Raw genomic sequence first — 22,327 nt, forward strand, 5'->3', positions numbered from 1 at the left:
TAAGGAAGGAAGGGAGGGAGGGAGGGAGGGAGGGAGGGAGGGAGGGAAAAGAAAAAACAGTAATATTTTAACAGGCAGGACTTCTAAAATACCCCAGTTCATAGGCAGGCACACTACTTGCATCAGAAATAATGCTAATTGAATGGTTGTATCAGTTACACCATAGAATATTAATAACGGAAGTTTCTAAGAATAAGGTCATCACCAGAAAACTATCCTTTCTGGAACTTTACCACTATCCCCCTGATGCTTTATGATTTGATTTCACGTTAATTAAGTGGACAAAGTCTACATAACATACATTTTTCTTCTAACAAATGATTGCCTGAAAAGCATAAGGAGAGGAAATAAGTAGAAGCTGAAAGAAATGTGACGGAATAACTTTATTAAAAGTTCTATCTCTGCTTACGAATATGTATGAAATATTTCAGAATTATATAAAAATGTCATCTAGCAAATTTTACATGGAAAATCCATCAGGCACTTATACTACAAAAAATAAAAATTTAGAGCTGGAAGGGTGGTTTAGATGTAGTAAAATTACTTAGCTAGTTTGAAAAATCCACCACACTCACTGCTCTTTGGGGAAATGGTTCCACAATCTCTTTCCATATTGACATTAAAATGAAACTCCACAGTTAGGTTTAATAATCCTACTTAGACTCAAAAGATTTATTAAAAATCAACTGGTAAAAAAAAAGTATATTTTAAGAAATACTTAGAGAACAGTGACTCTCAATCCTTTTTTTAAAAAGCATTTTCATATACCTGAGGTTGGCCACCATCATGAACAGTGGCTCATTAAGGCAATGACTGACTCTTCAAAGCTGAGGCGAATATAATGCAATGCCAGTTGTGGTTGTGAGATTTGGCCACTAGGGGGTGTCCTGTACAGCAAATTTATTTACAAATTTGGAGCCATGAATTTAAATCACTGTTTTGGAAAGCTATCTGATGTCCCAATTTCCCATCACATTGCTCTTTCTAGCAACGTCAACATTGACAAGACTTTTTAAAAAACTTTTTAAGTTTATTTATTTATTGAGAGAGAGAGAGAGAGAGAGAGAGAGAGAGAGAGAGAGAGAGAGAAAGCAGGGGAGGTGCAGAGAGAAAAAGAGAGAGAGAATCTCAAGCAGGCGCCACACTGTCAAGGGCAGAGCCTGACGTGGGGCTTGAACTCACGAACTGTGAGGTCATGACCTGAGCCGAAACCAAGAGTAGGACGTTTAACCAACGGAGCCCCCCAGGTGCCCAAGTAGCTTCAACATGTGAAGAGGCAAACGGTAACCACTGGACAGACTAAGAGAGGACTTCTGGAGTAACTGCATCGTGCTCTGCCCCGCGCTAGAGAGTCTGAGGCAGAGCCGCATGGCGGCAGCACTGGGAACGCTTCCGCAGTCCAGGCGCTCACAGCTCAGCACTGCTATGGTCAGGTCAGGTCACCTCCGCCCTCAGGGCCTCCGATCCTTCACCTGCTTGGCTGGACTAAATGTGTGACTCTCACCAGGCTTGCCGGCTTTCCTCTGTTTGTGGAGGGCGGGGGCGGGGGGGAAGCCTCTGCCACGTGGAGGCAGAAGAATGGTGAGAACGTCTGTACCAGATGATCTTTACCATGTTTCCCAGTTAAACAACTATATAATCCTGAATAAGGCTTTAGGTGCTCCTCTATGAAACAAGGGAAGGAAGAGGCCAACAGACAGGATTTCAGATCCCCACCTTGACTCTCATCATTTATTTCCACTTCTATTTCCTACAATAGGATTCTGTGTAAGATTTCATTATACAAAATGGTACCTGCTGCTGCCAATTAAGAAAAAAAGAGAGAAAAGAGGAAAAACTAACGCCGCCCCCCCCACCCCCAAGTAGATCTTCAAGGCACCTTCTTGCTAGGACAGTATTTTACCCTTAAGGAATCTGACAATTCATGGAACTAGGGATACAAGCCAAGCCAGAAAATCCCAGAGAACCAGTGGAGTCTGAGGAGGAAACATGGTCTTCAAATGTAGCAGCCACCAGATCAATAGTTTTCCTTGAAACAAGACTGAAGACTTTAACATTGAGTTAGGTTACACTTGAAGTACATCCATCACCCTTATCTTTTAGTCCCTACTCCTTTTCCCAAGCCAAAGAGCAAACTACTGATCAATTTAAAACAAAATTAATGTTTCTGTATAACATTTTAAACTCTAAGTCTGCTTCACAAAAGTCTCAAACTCCTACTATAGATCTTAATCACCAAGTAAATATTTGGAAAATAAACTGTACAAATTCTCTTTGTGTTAAAATGACAACGAACTTAAAGCCTTTCCTTCACATACAGGTGTTCTGGCTATGCATGAAATTTTACCAAGAATTATTTTATTAAATTAGTGTCTAAATTTTCTCTAAGAAATATACTAAAGGCGTTTCCCACTTGGGGATCCTGAAGTTCTTTGATGCAACCTAACAAAACTGCATATGTCAATTTTCAACACCTCAGGAACCGTGACATTTTTTATCAAAAGTAAAAAAGAACACACACAAGAAAGTATGGAAAATGAGATTCCACTTGCCAGAGATTCACTTTAAAAAGTGGCCTTCAGCATTCTTATTATCAAATCTGTATTTTTTTAAGATTTTATTTTTAAGTAATCTCTACACCCAACATGGGAGTCTCAACTCACAACCCTGAGATCAAGAGTCACACACTCCAGGGGCACCTGGGTGGCTCAGTCAGACGAGCGTCCGACTTCGGCTCAGGTCATGATCTCACGGTTCGTGGGTTCGAGCCCCGCGTTGGGCTCTGTGCTGACAGCTCAGAGCCTGGAGCCTGCTTCGGATTCTGTGTCTCATTCTCTCTCTGCCTCTCCCCCACTTGTGCTCTCTCTCTCTCTCGAAAATAAATAAATGTAAAAAAAAATTTAAAAAGAGTCACACACTCCATGGACTGAGCCAGCCAGGAGCCCCAATGTCAGATATTCCTAAGGAAGACTCATAGCTTCTCTAGCTTCAAGCTCCTCACCTGCAAAATGGTAATCGTATCTACCTTCCTATTTTTTTTGGTATACGTTAAATAACATAACGTATGCATGGAAGTCAACACTTTGCCACATAACACCGAAACATTCAATAAGTGATGAAGTGAGTAATAATTAGTCCGCCATGCCCATTTTCTTTTGACTGCAAAAAGATGAAAATGCTGTTAAGTTACAAGGAATTTCTGAAAAGGTATGACCCTAAACAACGTTTGAGATGAAAAAACAAACGGCACTCGACATGGATGAGACAGAAAGACGACAGAGACCAGAGAAACACTCTGGTCCTCCAAAAAGAAAGGCTCCTCCATGGCTTGCCTCTTGGATTTTCCCTCTAAAAATGTTAAAGCAAGAGCGGGAACAGCTACCAGAATGGACTGGAGATGAGGTGTGTTATCGTATGTACTGGGTATAACACTACCTTAACACAGACTTGGTGCTAAACCAAACCTAGTTATTACTGTGTGCTGCTCTCTTCATTACTATGTTGTGACATATACAGACGAGTAACTGTGGACCCATTCCGTCCAAGACCGTATCCACTGCCGCATATGGCTCTAGAGTACGCAAACCAGGTGGTGTCCAAACTGAGACGCGCTGTGCGTATAAAATATACACCAGGTTCTAGAGAGTTAGTTCAAAAAGGGAATGTAAAACACCTCAATATTTTTAATACTGACTACATGTAAAAATGACACTATTTTGGTTACATTAAGTTATATAAACATATTATTTAAGTTAATTTTACATGGTTCTTTTTGTGTTCTTTAATGCAACTACTAGAAAACTTAAAATTGCTATGTGGCTCTCAATTCACACTGTATTTCTATTAGATTGGATGGTGCTGCTCTACACACTAAAGTTTATAATATGTCTGTCTTCCACCTCCATGTACAATAAAGATGAGAACTTCTTGCCATGCTATTTCACTGTCATGTTGCGGGAGGAGATATTGCATATATGTCCATTTCCACACATTTCCTCACACATACTTCGTGCACTTCAAAAGATTCGATTCACTCTTATATAGATGTATTATCCTAATGCTGATATTTTTGCTATATTGCAAATTAATTAATTTTTATAACCTGTACTTTATTATAAAATTTTGAGTAGCTTCTTTTTGAAACAACTATTTTCTGAATAAAAATGAGAGAGAGAAGAAAGTATACCATGTACTTTCCTGAGCAATGACACTTCCTAGCAGAGTGGTTTCTGAATGCAATATTTTGAGTCCAATAATCTTGGACAAGTCATCAGACATTTTAACATTTAACATCGCTACATTATCACTTAATGTCAAAAAGGGCAGAGGATTAACTGGTTCAAAACAAGGGAAAAAATTCATTCATCTGACCTATTCCATAGGTATCTATCTTAATATTGTTTCTTTTAATCTGTGAATTCCATGTTTGCAAAATTCTGCAGTGCAGAGTAATAAAAAAAGAAAAATGTTTAATTAAAAAAATCTACAGCAACTGGCTGGCTACCATTATTCATTTTCATACATGTCATGCTTGAGAAAGCTTTGCATATTTTAAAAAGCTATGGATCTCCTAAAGCTGTCAAAATCCAATCTCTGTATACTTCACACTTCTACATTTGAGTAAATCAGCACACATTTATAGGTTCATAAAACTTTTTGACTCATCCCTATGACATAGTGGTTTTTCCCCTCAATTTGTTCTCATTACCAGCTGAAGTTAATGAGAAGGTATTAAAGAATGATTTGCAGTGGAATTATGTCTCTGCTTCAGAGTATCCACATAAGCTACCCCGACTTTCTTTTCTCTCGTAGAATAATGTAGTTTCCTAGGGTGAAGAATAATTGAGAGGGGGGGGGGGGGGAGAAGTTCCTCCTCTTGTCATCAAACATAATAAAGTAGTTGATCTCAAAAGGAAACACAAAAAGCTCAGTATGAATTAGGAAAAGGACCATAGAAAACAAACGTTCATCATTCTTGTGTAAATTAAATTTATGAAAATTGAAACATCTTACACTCTTATAGTGGAATATCATTCTAAAAATCATTGCGTAGCATTTATTCTACTGGGAAAAAGGCTATTAGAGAAACAAACCTAAAACATGTTTTTCCACATTTTAAACCACAAAAGTTAATTCTTAATTTGAAAACAAAAGCAAAAGGAACTCAAACGAAGACGGTGTCTTAGCTGCCTGCCATTGAAGGAATTCTAAGTTGTACAAGTTTTCACTTGCAGTTAATATTCCGTTCAAAGACAAAGAGGCGGGGAGAGGGGAGTCTCAGATGAGGCACCAGTGGGTATGAGAACAGTCTGTGTAAGTTGCGAATAGCGCGGCAAAGCTCGATGTCCTTCTCTTACTTGGTGGGTACGGAACAGCAGCTCTTCCGTCCTTCCCAAGAGGCCGGTCTTCTGCCCCAACTGCAGGCATTTTGGATGAGCGCAGCGCAGGTGATGCAGCCTAAGGAAAGATTATTATTATTAAACCAGGGCAACACACGTGTATACAAGTAGAGCTGCAACTACTTCTTTTTCTCTGTTTTTCGATTTTTTAAAATGTTTATTTTTGGGAGACAGAGAGACAGAGTGCAAGTGGGGGAGGGGCAGACAGCAGGGAAGACACAGAATCCGAAGCAGGGTCCAGGCTCCAAGCTGCCAGCACAGAGCCCGGTGCAGGGCTCGAACGCTTGAAGTGCGGGATCACGACCTGGGCTCAAGTCAGACGCTCAACCGGCTGAACCACCCAGGCGCCCCATTAGTCAACTATTTCTTAACATGTGCCTACTGATATTCTGGAATAAAGGAAAGATGCTTCCTTACACAGGATTTACCAAGCGAACTTCTGGTAATACCAGCAGACAGTGAAGCAAAGGAGAAGGCTACAAGCTTATCAAGAATGAGAACCAGAGTGACTAAGTCTCTGCACAGATCTTGTACGGGCAGATTGCACCAGCAAAGCAGAACTTGCAGACCTTAAGCAAATCTTCCTCCCAGGTGATTAGAGAAGTGGTTTCAGGGACACAATAATTAAATTAGGGTGGTGCCTCCAAGTAGTAATTAATTATCAGTCTGGTTTTCCTTCTGTTTGGAAGCAGGCAGTTAAAAGAAGTGACCTCAAGTCCTCCCAAAGTATTACGCTTTCATTTTTCACCACACGCACGCACGCACATACACACACACACACGAACATGTGTCTTCTACTCCTATTCCCACATTTACTATTCTTCTTCATAAAACATAACCATATCATATAAAATTACTGAAATATGCAGAGGAATTTTCTTTGTTATTCAAAATAAATTAAGTCTTTTAACAGGCAAGATTATCTTTAAGAACTCAAATGAATTGGTGACCAAAAGAAAAAAGATTCTCACAAACAGAAAGCCTTTATGTGTATTTATTCAATGACATAGAGTTGAAATGTGAAATTAAATTCAAAGACATCTGAGATGAAACGTGGACAACAGCCACATAATGCCAGTTATCAGTAAGACAAATTAGCAAAAACGGTTCTAAGGTGAATGATTCTCTTGATGAAATGCCAGGCTAGAAATCAGAGTAAACAAACATTTCGGAGAAATGAAAATTAGATTAAAAATGTCCAACCCTCCATCACACATTAACGTTCCTAAAACTATATTAAAAAAAAAAAAGTAAATGTATCTTCACTTAGTCCAACAGTAATACATGATTTATACAGAGAGTAAGTGCAGGGGCTCGGACACCAACAGTAATCACTAGGGATGGTGGTGGTGAACAGCCCCCAGCTGCTCTGTAACGCTTGCTTTTTCCCTTTTCTTACTTCTTTCTACTTCTCTTTAATTCCTTTTCATATTTCCTCCCCACCATCACTACCGAAGCATCTAACCAAACCCTAAGGATCATCAAAACCAATCCCAGACAATACCCGGCTTTAGGGCGACAGTCACGTTCCAAATGGCTCTCCGATGCCCAGATCTACCACAAGGAAACATGTCATTTCTTGTACTAATGTTTTTCTCCTCGCCATGTCCTTTTCCTTCGTGCAGCCACTGCCTGAATTTAGGTCCTTGTGTTTTAATCCAATGAAAGTTACCCAACAGTACCCCTGCTTTCTGTGTAAGAGACTGATGGAAGCCAGCTCAGGTCCACACTCAGCAGCCTTCACAGAGGAACATATTACAGGCCGAGTTCAAAGTCCAAAGCCATAAGGATGGTCAAAAACCTTCTTAACCTTGTCAATCTTTACCCACCAGTCAGAGAGCAGACCAATGGTCTGTTCTTTATCCCCCCAACCCCAAGCTAGTTCGTTCTTGTTGCTTAATCAAGGCTCATTCCAGGCTCAAACTGATGTCTCTCCCCTCTATCTCAATAACCCTGTCTTTCCACATCTCAAGTCAAATCCATTCTTGGAGGCCATTATGATATCATCTTCTAAGTACTTACATTACTAATAGTGTATAATATTGGTTAATCAGATACATTTTATTTTACAGTGAGAACAGGCTTTAGAATTCTGATTCCTACTTAAAGTTTAAGCCTTAACTTAAACACTGTTTGCCTGTCACTTCGTACTTGAACACCCAGCATCTTTAGATGCAAGTCAATTACTACACTGTCAGTAATAAGTATGCGCACGTGTGTGAGTGTGTGTGTGTGTGTGTGTGTATTTTTGAAGTATATTTTTACATTTATTTACAAGCTATTTCTCCTGAGGTCTGTGAGTATCTCAAGTATAAGGGTGGTAATATTTGTAACCTCATGTACATGTCACAACGGAACTGATCATCAAGTGATTAACAAATATATGGGAAAAGGGCAGAAGGGAAGGAAGGTAAGTACATAAGTGATAGAAAAATAAACTTACTTCTCTGAAGAGAGGGCCTATCTTACTCATTTCTAGGCCTCCCAGAAATTATAGGTACTTCCATTTGCCCAAAAGTACAGAGGTGGTTAGGAGGATGAGGACACAAATTTCCTGACTCAGTTCAGCTGTTCACCCAAGAATTTTAAATTTTATCTGTCACTTTAACCACATCATACCTGGTATTATTTAACTTCTTTGTACGTAAAGCCTACTTCCCCACTACGGTGTCATAACCTTAAAAACTATGCATCATACTTGTCTATCTCTCAAAATGTAGACTACTTTCTGGCTGATGAGATGAATAAAACGTTATGGGCATTATCTTTAAAATCTGAGCTAAAGGGTCTACATAATACACTTCTACCAGTCTCATGATAGTTAGAAGGATTTAAAAATTAACTGTGAAAGGAGCAGCCGGGTGGCTCAGTCAGCTAAGCATCGACTTCTTGGTTTCGGCTCAGGTTACGATCTCGTGGTTTGTGAGTTCGAGCCCCATGTTGGGTTCCATGCTGACAGCACAGAGCCTGCTGGGGATTCTCTCCCTCTCTGCCCCTCTCCCACTCGCTTTCTGTTTCTCTCAAAATAAATAAATAAAACCTAAAAGAAAAAAAAGCGCTCAGTCTTTAAAAAAAATGTTTTTAAACTAAATGTGAAGATTTTTGGGCTCGCTTCGGCAGCACATATACTGAATGTGAAAGATTTTAATATTTACAACAGGAATAACACTAATAATAAAAAAACAAAAAAACCAACCATCAACAAACAGAACCCAAGGCGCGTTAGAGACGACATGAGCCACTTTTAGAATCCTTTCAAGGTATACCAACGTTTTTGAAGAGGATTCTGAACCTGAAACAGGGCCCCCAAATTCAGCAGACCAAACAGTAAGGAGGAACTCCAACAGTGACACACATCCTCCCATTTCGGGAAGTTTCTGCTTGTGGAGCCACGGCAGACTCACCCCAAGTTCGTCGTCATCGGAATTATCAAAGATGTTGTCTAGGTCGTGCAGGGAAGGTGCCAGATCTGTCACCTGGGTAAGGCTACTGGAGCCGGCTCTGCCAGCAGCACTGTCCTGCCGGACATCTGCAGGGAAGGAGGCGAAGACCCAGAATGAACAACTTCACCGAGAGAGGACCGAGGAGAGGACATGGGTCTCAATGAGCAGACCTGCCTGTGAATTTTTTCCCTAGGTTTTCAGTTAAATTTAGAGACAATTATTTCCAAATATGTTTATCAGTTTTGAAAATAACTGAAAAACAAACAATGAAAAATTCAAGATGAGATCAAATTATTGGTATTACAGTGAAAATGTAATTCTAAATTGAGAAGCATCTCCCTTGCATTTTACTTTAGCAACAATCCAAGTGAGGCAAATAGTCATTGTACACACCTGTTTTAGTAGCAGAACTGAAAATAGACATGGCATTTTTCCCATCAGGCACCGGCGTGGAATGACCTGGTGTAGTGACATCCTTGGTACCAAATCCATCCTCTGACTGTATAATAAATTCAGCCAAACAAAACACATGAACACCAACCCAAAGTGTGCAATATGAGGGAGAACACAAAGAATTAGAGGGGAGAATGGAACTTGTTATGAGCACAAGTATGATAAACCATGGTCTATGCAACCAAGGGAAATAAAAGATCGGTCCTTTTCCCTGAATTTAAACAGAACCCCAAACTCCCACACTTTCCCTCCAATCCTATGGCACATTCTGAGTCAATCTGGGTTTCATGGCTAATCAGTACTGGTGGCATTTGACTACAGTCCTGCCGTGGTGTTAAAAGCTGCCTTTAATAACATTTTAGATGCTGAACTGCGGTTCGAGCTTTCTGGACCCAGACAGATCTCTGTAAAGGAATCCTGGAAGCATTTTCCGGAATGGTACTGGCTTCTTAATTGTCCTACTTCCTCTACTCTCAAGAATACCTCTTCAAATGGCCAGTATTTTGGAATGCTATAAAATTTAAGGCTAAAGACAGCACACACCCCCAGTACTCGTTTTTATGACAATGAAACCAGTAAAAGTAACACCGACATAAGCCAGGAGGTAGTGTTGGTATTCATTCAGACACATATATAAAGCACTTGGTATGGCAGACATACCAAGCACTCAATAAACAATAGACACTGTCATCAGCCTATTTCTTCTTCACATTTTGGGTGTTTTGGAATAATAATTAAAAAGAAGGGAGCAGGGAGCATAGGCCAACCAGAATTAGCGTATGAGAGGAAGCATGCACTGTACAAGCTACAGCCTGGAAAATATGAGGCTTCATTTATGCTCAGCGGACTCTTAAACAAAGGTGAGCCATGACATAAAAAGGAACAATACGCTGTTCAATACAATAGTACCAAGAGCATGAATATGGGGACAGAGCAATCAGGCAAGACTATCTCAAACATTCTGCCTCAGAAGTTTTCCCACACATGTTGTACTGACAGAGATCAAAACCCACACCATGCTGGACACCCTCTATGTTAAATGGTACCTTATTCTTTTTCAGGGAATCTTTCTCTGCCCCTTGTTTGCATTTCTTGTTTGCCGTAAAGATGTATTTTATGTCGCCATCCTCAAAGGTGTATGGATCATTGACTTCTCCCAAACTGTCTCCAGGTTGCTGAGACAGAGGCAATGGGTCAAGGAAGTGGAGTGGCTGCATCTGGGGCTGCTTTTCTTGCCAGATTTTAAACCGTTTGTTAGGTTGTGCTAAGAGTCTAAAAGGGAAAACAAACAATGATTTAAGCAAGCTAAAGTAAAAAGATTGATGTTTAAAAAAAAAAAAAAAGCAGCATTTATGATTTAAAGCATTTGCAAAGCTTAAATGAAACTTAGAAAATTTATCTCTATAAAGAAGTTCTTTTAGAGAGTACGTTCACAAATAAAATTTAGTAGGTCTTTGTGAGGAGTAGATGCTTTTGTCTCTGATTCCACGGATTCCGGTTAAGAGCACAGATGGGCTTTAAGAACAGACTGTCTAGGTTCAAGTTCAATCTACGTCAGTGACTAACTGCATGACCCTCGCTTCTTTCTCAGCTATGAAATAAAGTAGTAATATGGTGGTGGTGAAGAGTACCTGAGATGGTCTGTGTAAACTGTGAAGAATAACGGGGCAGCTCAAAAGCACTATAAATAGTATTATTACTGGAGGCAGGATACACACTTGAATGCACCCGAAGCCCTGCTTAAAAGTGTCAGCATATAAAGGTGGCACTGACCACAATACGGAAAGTCTCATCAAGCTACATTCTTTGACTAACGAACAGCAGGCCAAAAATACATCCGTACGAATGTACTAAATGCCATAATGAGACCTTTATATGCCAACATGTTTAAACAACGACACGTGTGTGCATGCGTGCGAAAACTCAAGAAGGACAAAGCACTTGACTTTGAAACACTTTCCAAATGCAGAGTCTCGAATGGTGAAGAAAAGCCTCCTTCATTTGGCTCTGGAGGGACAGAATGGAGACATGAGGAGGGTAGCCCTGATCCTCGAGACCCTATGCCTCGGTCGGCGGGCGATCGGGTGGGTGGGACAGAGTCTCCTCACCTTTGCAGCGCGGTGCTCTCTGAGTTTACCTCCATTTTGGCATCACACCTCTCGCCCTGGAGCTCTGGAGGCCGGAACTCAGCATCGTCAACGGGCGGGAGACGGTAGCTGTTCCACGACTTGTCTGACGACTCCGGGTTCGAGGGCCTAATCCCACAATATAAGGCTGTCTCGCTGACCTCTGCCATCAGAGGCAGTCTTTGGCCTACGAGGACAGTTCTGTCATCCAGAGTTGACAACTGCTGGAGTTCCAGCCCATTTCCATAGAGGGCTGGGTTCACAGGGACAGATGGCGGGTCCAAACTCTCCGTTTCCTGACCTCGTGGCTGAGGGCTGAGTGTTGGCGGCAGAGGGGAAATAGGGGAATGAGGTGAATCCATAGGATTCAGATTCATTTGCTTGCTTGTATTTCTGGAAGGCACGGCCATTTGTTTATCATACTTCCTACTGCTAGACACCTCTAGGGAGGAGTCGATCCCTGCCAACCCTAGCTTCTGTCCTGGTGTATCTTGCTCCACACAGAACTCGTCAGCCACAGACGGCCTGTGGTGAAACGGTATCAAGGGTCTCTTCTGCAGCTTGTCTCCCTTTTCTGGTCTTTCTGTCGTTTTGTGCTTGGAAGCAGGAGGTGGCAGAGATGAAGATGATGACGGTCCTGCACCGAACCCTGGCTGAGATGCTGCGGGAGGTCGACTGGGTCCCACCGCACAACGTTTTAGAAGCTTATGCCTGAAATGAGAATTAAAATCAGGCTAAGAAACACACACCTGAGAACAAGCGCACTCTTCTGGAAGTCTGACATCCCTGCACCATTATGACGTTACAAAAGAGATGCCTCTCAGAAGGCTGTACCTTCTAAGCACACACTGGCTGCACTAACACACGGAAAAGGTCTCCAGGTTCATTATTTTTATAATGACAAAAACTGCGACACACTCTGACAGAGAGTAGTGAACCAATCGCACACAATCCAGCCGGTAAGAGATGGACTTAACGTCGCTAGCGCGTACCAAAAGACAGATTTGCAAAATCCCCAAATCTTTCTCAAATTTGGTAAGGGACTCAGATAACGTGTTCACACTGCATGTTAAAACCAAGAGTAATGAGATCATTTGCCAAGAAAGAGAGAAAAAAAAGCTTCCAATTTCTATCTTACAACACTCTACTAAGTCCAATATAGAATGGTTTATAACAGCTTGTAGTCTTGTCAATCGGGAACAAAATAATTATGCGATTTTCCCCCGAAGTGTGAAACCAAGGGTCGATCCTACAAATATTTAATAGAATAAGCGGACTACAAGCCTTATATGCCACTATTATCGGAAAAAAGAAGGAAGGAAAGACAACTTTGGATCTTACAGACTCACAAACTTAGAAGTAAAAAGAGGGGGAGTGACTACTAAAAGCACACATGTACACAAATGCACCTGTGCTGAGCCGGATGGCAAGTCTGCTCATACCCTAACACACTTCTTGGTAAGCACAGGTGTGAGCTATTGCTCAGTAAGGGCCCACGAGACGACGCCAAGGTTTAATCTGTGCAACAAAGTTATATAGCAGGTCAGCCAGTTCCTCCCAATATATAAATCAACCCAGGGAAACATGTAAGCTCTCCTGCCGGTGTAGCAGTAACTCTCTGAGGCCGCTAGGGTGGCATTAAATTACTGCTGCATTGCACTAAATGATGCCCTAGTGGGCAGTAAAACGGATTTGTGTGGCATAATGGGATGGTTTAGTGGGACAGCAGGATGGCCACCCTGCCCCATAAGGCCATTAAACAGTGTGAGGAGTGGACCATTCCATAATGGGTTTGGTAATCCTGCAGTAGATAATCCAAAAAGACTCTTGCTAAAGTCCTTGCTACTCAAAAAAAAAAAATTCTGACTTTGAAGAAGGTTGTTTAAGCATAAGGCTATTGTCAATAAGGTAAAAATTGTGCTTTAAATCTGCAGGGCACCATACCACAGTAAGAGGTGAATGTCTCATCTGAAAAATATCTCAATCAAATCTTCTAGGGGTGCTTATTTTAAAACCTAAGCTCTAAAAGTCTTTTACATAAAACTTTTTCATTTGGACTTTCTCAGAGCATTTAACCACACCAATCCTTTGATAGATATTTTATGATAGCCTCTTCAAAGTAAGGACTTTTTGCAAACTAGATAATCTCATATAAAGTCATCTTTTTTTCAATTGTACTTAACGACTCAGCTACATTGTGAAATGGTTACAATTAGGGACACATCAGTAAGTAACAGACTATCACTGCAAATCTCTGAACAGGTAAAAGGCCTCCATGGAGCAGGCAGGCAGATCAGGCTCAGAAAGCTAACTATACGGGTGGTCCATTGGTGGGAAGAAACCAGAAGCAGGGCCAAACATTGTAGAAACACACACAGTGGCTAAAAGAATGGGGAAAATAGAATTACTATCATAGATATTTCAAAGGAAGTCATTGTGAAATACAAGGATAAAAATCATCTATAAAATGGAAGAAAAATATATAAATGATAATGTCTCTAGGCTGAGAAGGGAAAATGGTGACTTAAAAAAATGTGCCTGATCTGTGAGAAAAGAGACTTGTCAATATCAAGGGTATTTCTCAAAGGTACCCCCATAAATATAAGACTAAAGCATATATGGGAAGTCACGTCTAGAGATAAGTATTTGGGACTCAACAGAACCAAATGCAAAACTACAAAACAGACCTGAAGGTAAGGATCTGGTGAAGAAGAAAAAGGATTAACTTCAGGGACAAAAGAAAACGTGTTATTTATTTACACTTCAGGTAAAAAGAACTTGAGGTGCCAAATAAAAATGTCACAGAAATCAGTAAAAAGGTGAAAAATCTAGATTAAGACCAAAAACAAGACGAAGGCACAAGCAAAGTTAAATACACTAACGTTGTTATCCCAGGTGCTTTCTAAAGGTGGCCTACAACTTGGCTGTAGGCTGCTTAGAAATCCATGTTAATAGGAAAATGCTTTTTGTCACACAATTTACAATGGCCAAGAAACAGAAGTAAAACAGATTCAGCTGACATACTATACCTACCCTGAGATCAGAGAGAGATTCTCACATGCTCAGAGAGGAGCAACTTCTTCAAAAACATCCTCTTTGAAAAAATCAATAGTGAGTTTTATTAGGCTGATACTTACAATGTTTCTCAAAGGAAAAAAAAAAAAAAAAAAGGCTGACTAGTAAGGCAGAGCTTGACAAAGAGAATCAACAATAAGGGCAGGGGAGGACAGGAAGGTGGTGTCAAAACTGTTGTTTAAGTGTGTATACACATGCGCATGTGCATGCGTACACACACACACACACACACACACACACACAGTTTGCATATATTCTCAGGGGTCATTTGACTGCCTCCTTACTCGGAAGCCAACTTATTTATGCCACATTAAGAACCCCTATCAAAACTAGGGAAATGAATGGCCTTTTTCTTAATATGCATGATCTCCACTGAACTTTTTCTAAGTGCTGAGCAGTATCCCATGTGAAAATACACAGTTTGGAAGCAAAGCTACTCCTAGTTGCTCATTAAGTGAATAATCACCATCACATGTTCAACAGTCAGCTGAGCTGGGGGTAAGGCTGACACACACTTAAGAAATCCAAGAACCTTGGGGTGCCAGGTGCCTCAGTCGGTTAAGCAACCAGCTCTTAATTTTGGCTCAGGTCATGATCCCAGGGTCGTGGGATTGAGCCCTGCGTTGGGCTCAGTGCTGAGTATGGAGCCTGCTTAAGATTCATATCCTCTCTCTCTCTCTCTCTCTCTCTTTCTCTCCCCCCCCCCCCCCCGGCCACTTGCACGCTCTCATTCTTTCTCTCTCGAAATAAATTAAGAAAGAAAAGAAAAGAAGAGAAAAGAAAAGAAACCTAAGAACCCTCATGAGTGCCCAGGACAACAGGACTCCACTACCACAAGGAGTGAGAAGTCAAGGTGATACCCATGAGAGCAAAAATTTTCTACAGAGATCAACTCAAGGTTCTATTCAAATATCTAAATGAATGAACAAGAATTTTAGCCATTGGCAGATGTTGTTACCAAATACCTGCCTCAAGCATCAAAACACACCAGTACCAACAACAAAACAAATTATCTATGGAAGGCCTGTTTAATCCAAATCCTATGAGTTCTAGCCAACTTATTTAATATTTATCTCTACTTTAAAATTAAGAATTATGAAGTAAACTCACTTAAAGGGGAAGAGACTGTCTTATCAAACTGAGGCCTTTGGTTTTGAGGTAGCTACTGTGAAGAAACTTGTGGGAACAATTGGATCACAGGGCCCGTCATCTAACAAAGCTCTTTTTGAGGCCTGACCAAAAAACCGTACCATCTGCATAGAAGAAAAGACTTATCTTTTTCTTCTCTACTGGAGGAGGAAGAAGGCTGAACAGAAAAGGCAAAACAAAATGATGGGGAAGAAGCGGTCTGAGAGTCCGGGAGACACAGCCAACAAAAGGTGCCACCATCCGATCCGACCCCCGTTCTGCCTCGTCCACCACCTACCTAGAGCAAGAACAGCTGACTCTTTGGGTTGGATCCACAAAATCCCAAGTAGCAGGATTATTAGCAGGCTCTTCTTCAAGAGTTGGAGTCGACATCTGGCTCCTCCTACATAAGGTTAAAAAGGTGAGTTGTGTCAACATGAGATAATATTCATAGCTCTGGGAGAAAAATGTTTAAAAGACCCAAATATATTACACATAGTAATGTTAGCTAGCTGAGAGATGGCTCAAAGCGACCCAAGGCTAGGATGGGGGGGGGGGGGGGGGACCAACTTGTTCTTTGCACTAGAAGAAGCAGGATCCAAAATACTTCTGTTTAAGAATAAAGTACATTTGAACATGGGTGACACACAAAGTAATTAAAACACTACCTGGCACTATGGGCCGTTGCTTTAAAAAGCCACCTAAATTTTGTAGAAATAACCGAAATTTTTAAAATTATCTTTTCGCAGCATCTGTGAATTATATGCCCTGGGACAGACTATTTAAATCATTCTTAAAACTCCTGTATTTACTAGCATTTAAGGGCAGCACTGTACACTTGTAATGCGAATTCAAGACAAGAAAAAAATTACCTCTTACATGTCACTGGTAATTGGGAGCAAAAAGCAGTGTCTGTTATTACACAGTGACAAGAAAACACCGGGCAGTATTTTTGTATTGCTGATTCTGCCACAGCTGATATTGCAAAGTGCTTCAATGACGGCTCTGGAGGGACTTCTCTTGCTCTCTACCCTCCCCTGCCTTTCTGAGTGTCACTTCCCTGCTCTGTGCTGCTGCCACAAAGGGCTGTCAGAGTTGGCGAAGGTGATAGGTTAGTGGTGACAAAAATCAAAGACAGTAAATGACAGGAAAAGAAAAAGAAAATGTTAACTTGGAAATCATCTAGGCATTGTAGATAGAGGTGAAAACACCTGTACCAATTATTCTAAAGAAAAGGATCATTTTTTAGTGACTAAAGATACCTTTTTAATTCTATAACATGATATATAATCTCCCGCTGCAATTATTCTAGATTTTATGTACTATATCTTCATCAGCAGCCTACTCCAGGACCAATTCACTGAGGAATAAATATATAGTATGAATTTCCTAAAAGCTCGATTCAAATGACAGGTTTTAAATCTGTATACAGAACTCTAAGTAGTCACTGAAGAACACTTAATTAATTTCTAAAAGGAGTGGAGTTCTTAGCAGTTATTGGCAAGAGCATCCATATTTATTCTGTTCTAGAGAATGAAGACTCATTTGTTTACTTTCCTCAGGCAAAAAAGGGGACATCTCAGTTCTATCAAAAGAGATGTGAAAATATGCTGAATCTGTTTACGTAAATTTGGATAAGTAGAATAGTATTTATCGACTACTATTTGCTTTCATTCATGCAACTAAAATAATCATCAGCAGTCTCTTCTGAGAATCAATTCTTCCTCTTTTCCACAATAATGTTAAGGAAGGTAGGGAGGGAGAGCAGGAGGATAGGTGGTAGGGGAGGAAAGGAAGGAAGCAAAGTCTGGTAGGGGAAGAAAAGAATATGGCTTCCCCAAATCAACCAACAGAAGCACAGCTGCTGGTAAACACCCCTCTGTCATCAGTTCAGTTCAGAACTGTATTGTCATTTAAAACAGAAGGCCAATGTCACAGAAAATGCGACAAAGGTCATTTCCCTTTGTAAATAGAAAACATTCATAAATTGGTATCCGAAGGAAAACCACACCCACTGACTACTGTCCTAAACCATCTGTGCTAAAAAAATGCCAGATGAATACTGTGCCAATCTTGAGATGACCAGAACTTCAAAATTTCCTAAATAATCAAATTCAGTAAAGTAAACATCTTTAACATCCTTGCTTTGAATTTTGTGCTATTAAGTTAAAAAAAAAAAAAAAATGAACTACGAATCCAATGACCCCTCAGGTTTGGTCACCCAGTGGCACAATGTGATTGACACTCTTCATGTAGTAATCAAAGAGATGGCTACTGAAGCATGACCCAGACAGAACGCAGAAGTCATACTTGGACTGGGTTCTGTTGAGGATGCATTCCTTCCAGACTCGATGGACCATGTGATTGTGGAGTTTTGGAGGAATCTTCCCCGATCTCTTTGGACTGTGCATAGTTATCATCCCCCCGTCTTGGGAACCTAGGTGACTGACCGCACTCTGCGTACCTCCGCTCTCCCCTGAAAAAGAAAGACAATCTGTAATGTGAAAATTATCTGAAAAGGTCTCCTTGTACATAGACCGCAGCTTAACAGAAATATTTTGATTGTTGAAACTCGTATTATTCATGTAGCTTTGTTCCCACCCCCCTGGCAACAGCACTATCTGTAACTATGAGCATAATTTGTAGACCGCCACTTTGTATGCTTCTCTGTGTTCTCCCTAAAATAGTTAAACACATCAACACTCACGCACCCCAAGGGCGTGCCCACACAGAGGCATTCCTACTCTACAGATATCGAAGACAACTTACTTGTAAGGGTTCACACAGTAACATTAAAAATGTAAACATGAATAGATTGTTTTAAATTCTTAAATCCCCAATACAATAAATAAGTTTCAAGGAAGAACAAAACAGTAGAGGGAGCTTTATGCTCATTTAGCTTAACGGCTGTGCAACTGCACCCAGTGCCCTGGGTAGGAGAAAAGAACCTAATGGCACAAAGCTTTTAACAAGGTCAGATTTCAAATTTGTGTGTGGAACTGTCTGTCCTTATGCCTGACACTATTTATGAAAGCTTAGTGCTAAAACACTGAAAGAGGTTGTCTCGACATTCTGTATCAGAGGATTATTCACTAGTTTCTCTCGAATAACTCCACTGAGTTTTCCCAACTATAGTTGGTATGTAATCCATTTCTTTCTATTATGTTGATTATGATTGCTGGTAATACTGATTATTGGTTATGAGTATTTTACTACTTCTATCTCATACAAGACAAATACTGAAGTTGATTTTCAGTATTAGATTCTGATTCAATTACTTTCATCTCTTTGACTTCATAAATAAATCCTGGGTTTTATTCTCAACCGAACTATGATCAAAAAAACATCTTGACCGAAATAATCAATTTTAAGCACCCTAGAAATCTCTACCCTCATCTGAAAGATAAACAAACATCCTAATACCACAAATTAATAGTCCTGATAGCAATGGAACACTACTGTTATACAAGTTGAATGGTTAGGCTTAGCTCTATCTTAAAAAAACAAAAAACAAAAACCAGTGTCAAAATTCTTACGATTCTAAGGAACTGAAGACTGCTTGCTTGTTCCCTATAAAAGTATTATTATATTATAAATGAGTTAAGTTAAAGGAGACAAGAAATTTGGTCTTTCATTACCATCTTTCATCTTTACTTGGTTTGTGATACAAAGTAATTCATTTCAATTTTATAATGGATTTTCAAATGCTTATTATAAAACTAGGAAAAGTGGAGAAATAAACAGAAATAGAAAACACAGCCCTTTGTCCCCCAAACAGCTTTCAATTTAGCTAAAGAGATCATATGTCCATGGCACCATAAGGGATAATTTATGAACAAAGAAAGAGACGGGTGGGGAAAATAAGGCACAGTCTTTCTTGATTAAAACTGAGTTCATGCTTTTCAGTAGCTTTTAATGACTGAACTAAAAGGTGGATGATATCTCAAAGGGAATTAAATAAGACTTGTACTCCATGCTGTCAAATACATGTTGAATATTGTTTCTCAAAATTATCTCTATAAACAGAAGGTGCAAGCTGATGTACCTATCCACGTGTGGCATGAATGATTTCACCAAAACCAGCTGGCCCTCCTTCCCCTGCTAATCTAGGAGATTCTTGGCCATCTTAGGGGAAAAGGGAACCCATTTTGTCCTGTATCTAGGAAAACGTCAATGTGCAATGTTAGTCATTACACAAATGACAAGGCTGAGCAAGACTCTGATGAAACATTAGGAGTCCTAAGCTATACTTCAACGTATCATAATTATTATCACATATGAAAATTTAGACAAATTCATCTTACAAAGATTCCAGTTGCTTTTAGTTAGTTAGAGAGAGAGAGAGAGAGAGAGAGAGCGAGCACAGGCATCAGGGGACTTATTTACCCAGGGCTTAGCACAATGATACCCCCACAGAGTCCAAGGAAAGTATTTTGAAGATCTACAGTGAGGAAGTCCCTACTGAAAACCACCATAAACAAAACCTGGTGTTTCTGAATTGTGAAATTCAGAGTTCTGAACTGACAGGATGCCAGGACATCATGCATACAGGAGGCTTTCGATTTTACATTAAATATAAATTTCACTAAGTACCAGGAAAAAGAAAAACAACCAGATAAATAAACAAAAACTGATGACAACTTATGTAGCCCAAGTGCTTAAAATCCAAGCCTCAAGAGGAAATGTAATTAACCAACCTTTCAAAATACCGATAATTCTAGTCTTTATATTAATAGATCTTTTCTATGATGATTATTAAACAAAACTGTCAAAGCGTTTTTCTCTTTTTTCTTTTTGAATAAACACTGAGCAAATCCTTTCACAACGGGTCATCCAAATTCTCTGCTGCACCAAATTAGAGTCGGATGTCCTTTTCTCACGGTGTTAGCAAGTGCGTTGCTCCCAAAGGAGGCTGCGTGTTGCCCACTTGTATGCCTTCCACACAGTTTCCGAATAATTCCTTCTAGATACCACAATCACGTGTGCTGGAGCTGGTGTTTTGAGTACCGCTTAAAACCACTTACGCCACCATCTACATACTGCTCCGCTGCTTACAGAGCTCTGGCGAGCCCGTCACCTAGCATGTGTGACAGCTCTGTAAAGTACACGGTACTTAACAGAGAAGGAGACGGAGGTCCAAGACAAGCATGAGAAGTGAACACAGCCAACTCACCTAGTAAAAGCTACACAGCCAGGTTTTTAAATTAGGTGCATTCAATCACAGTACCTATCCCTGTCCCCAATATATTGCTTAGCCATGAACATTTACTGAATACCCTCCACACGCCAAGCAGCATGCTAGAGATTCTGAAATACTGTCTTATCTCATCTCGTGAAAATAACCACGGAAGTATGTATCATGCTTGCTAGCCTGTTTTCAGTTCACCACCCAGGACTTTATTTACTCTGATGCTTTTGCTAACGTGGCCCGCATTAAAAAAGCCTATAAATGATCTCACTTCAGTTCAAGTCCGATGAGTATCCTTTCCTTACTGACTAGATTTCCAATTAAAATGAAGTCAACTACAACAACCAAAAAGTTAACACAGAAAATATACCACTCAACAAGGAAGGCAAAATGCCCCCAATGTAAACAATTTCTGAATTTTTCCATTAAGGACATTTTTAAATTTTTCACATGTAATTAATACTTGTCACTAATGTGGATAGATTACTGACAGAACAAATTATTCGATTCGGAGTTCCTAGATGCCAGTCTAACTTTATAATATAATAAGGAAAGAATCATCCTAGACTTGTCCTTGGCTGGCAATGGTGAACTGGGCACACGCTTCAGCCATTCTGATTTAGTGTTTTCCACCGTTTAAGGAAAAAAAGAGCAGCCTCCATCTTGTGCCCTAATTTTGTGTGAAGGAATAGAAGTGTGTACCGAACTTAAGAGAAGCAACCACACTGTCCGAATGGAGTGGAGACTAACACAGCACAATTAAAATTTTGAAGCACCGGAATTGTGTTTGCTGAAAATTTTCTTCCTCCATTTTGCAAAATCCCCCTGTCGTGTTCCTTCCACCTCCTCCACAAGGCATGTCTCACCGTGAGTTTGCTCATCCGTCCCACGGCAAGGGAACCACGTACTTTTCTGTGACCTCCTCCACCTAGGACATGCCTGGATTGTACTCACCCATTACAGCCTGTTCTGGAGAGGTGGGAGGGGTGAGAGGCATTCCACAGTTACTTGGGTCCTTCACACTCCCCAGTCCCTGCTGCCCGACGGAAATATGGCCTCCAGCACCGGCAACGCTCTGAGGAACCGGTATGTCATTCTGAGAGATTAAAACAAATGCTGAAGGATAAACCATCCGAACGCCACCTGTGAGGAAAGAGAGCAAGGAGGGAACCGGGCCTGAGAAACCGCTCACAGCAGGCTGCCGACTTGATTATTCTAGCGGTCAGAGGCAAAGCTCAAGGATGAACGTGAGACGCTCGTGAGGTCCTGCCAGAAGTGATGTGCTCCATTCCTTCCTAAGTTAATAGCTGTTTAAACGTGTGCTCCAACATTATGATAATAGCATTTGGAATACAGGGACCTCGGTGCTTCAGGCAAGATAACTACTCAGCATAGACCACGGTGTCAAGAGAATAAAAAAAAGATGGGAGAATTATGGAGCTTATTTTTGATGAATCTCAATGATTATCTTTTTAAATTAAGAAAGACGAAGAAGAAGATAGAATAAAGTTCTTC

The 22,327-nt window shown here is 40.5% G+C and overlaps 1 protein-coding gene across 5 annotated transcripts in view; it reads right to left on the reverse strand.

Annotated features, from left to right (window-relative positions):
* MED13L (mediator complex subunit 13L) overlaps positions 1-22,327 on the reverse strand; it is a 300,820-nt gene that overhangs the window by 32,171 nt on the left and 246,322 nt on the right. For all 5 annotated transcript variants that reach the window (XM_042962372.1, XM_042962371.1, XM_042962375.1 and 2 more), the window contains 8 exons: positions 21,767-21,955; positions 17,935-18,100; positions 15,923-16,027; positions 11,404-12,132; positions 10,342-10,567; positions 9,236-9,341; positions 8,804-8,928; positions 5,358-5,457 (listed from right to left, as the gene is read on the reverse strand). In XM_042962372.1, coding sequence (XP_042818306.1) covers positions 5,358-5,457; positions 8,804-8,928; positions 9,236-9,341; positions 10,342-10,567; positions 11,404-12,132; positions 15,923-16,027; positions 17,935-18,100; positions 21,767-21,955 — 1,746 coding nt within the window. The remainder of the gene's footprint in view (positions 1-5,357; positions 5,458-8,803; positions 8,929-9,235; positions 9,342-10,341; positions 10,568-11,403; positions 12,133-15,922; positions 16,028-17,934; positions 18,101-21,766; positions 21,956-22,327) is intronic.

This window comes from Panthera tigris, chromosome D3, assembly GCF_018350195.1.
Source record: "Panthera tigris isolate Pti1 chromosome D3, P.tigris_Pti1_mat1.1, whole genome shotgun sequence".
Lineage (NCBI taxonomy): Eukaryota > Metazoa > Chordata > Mammalia > Carnivora > Felidae > Panthera > Panthera tigris.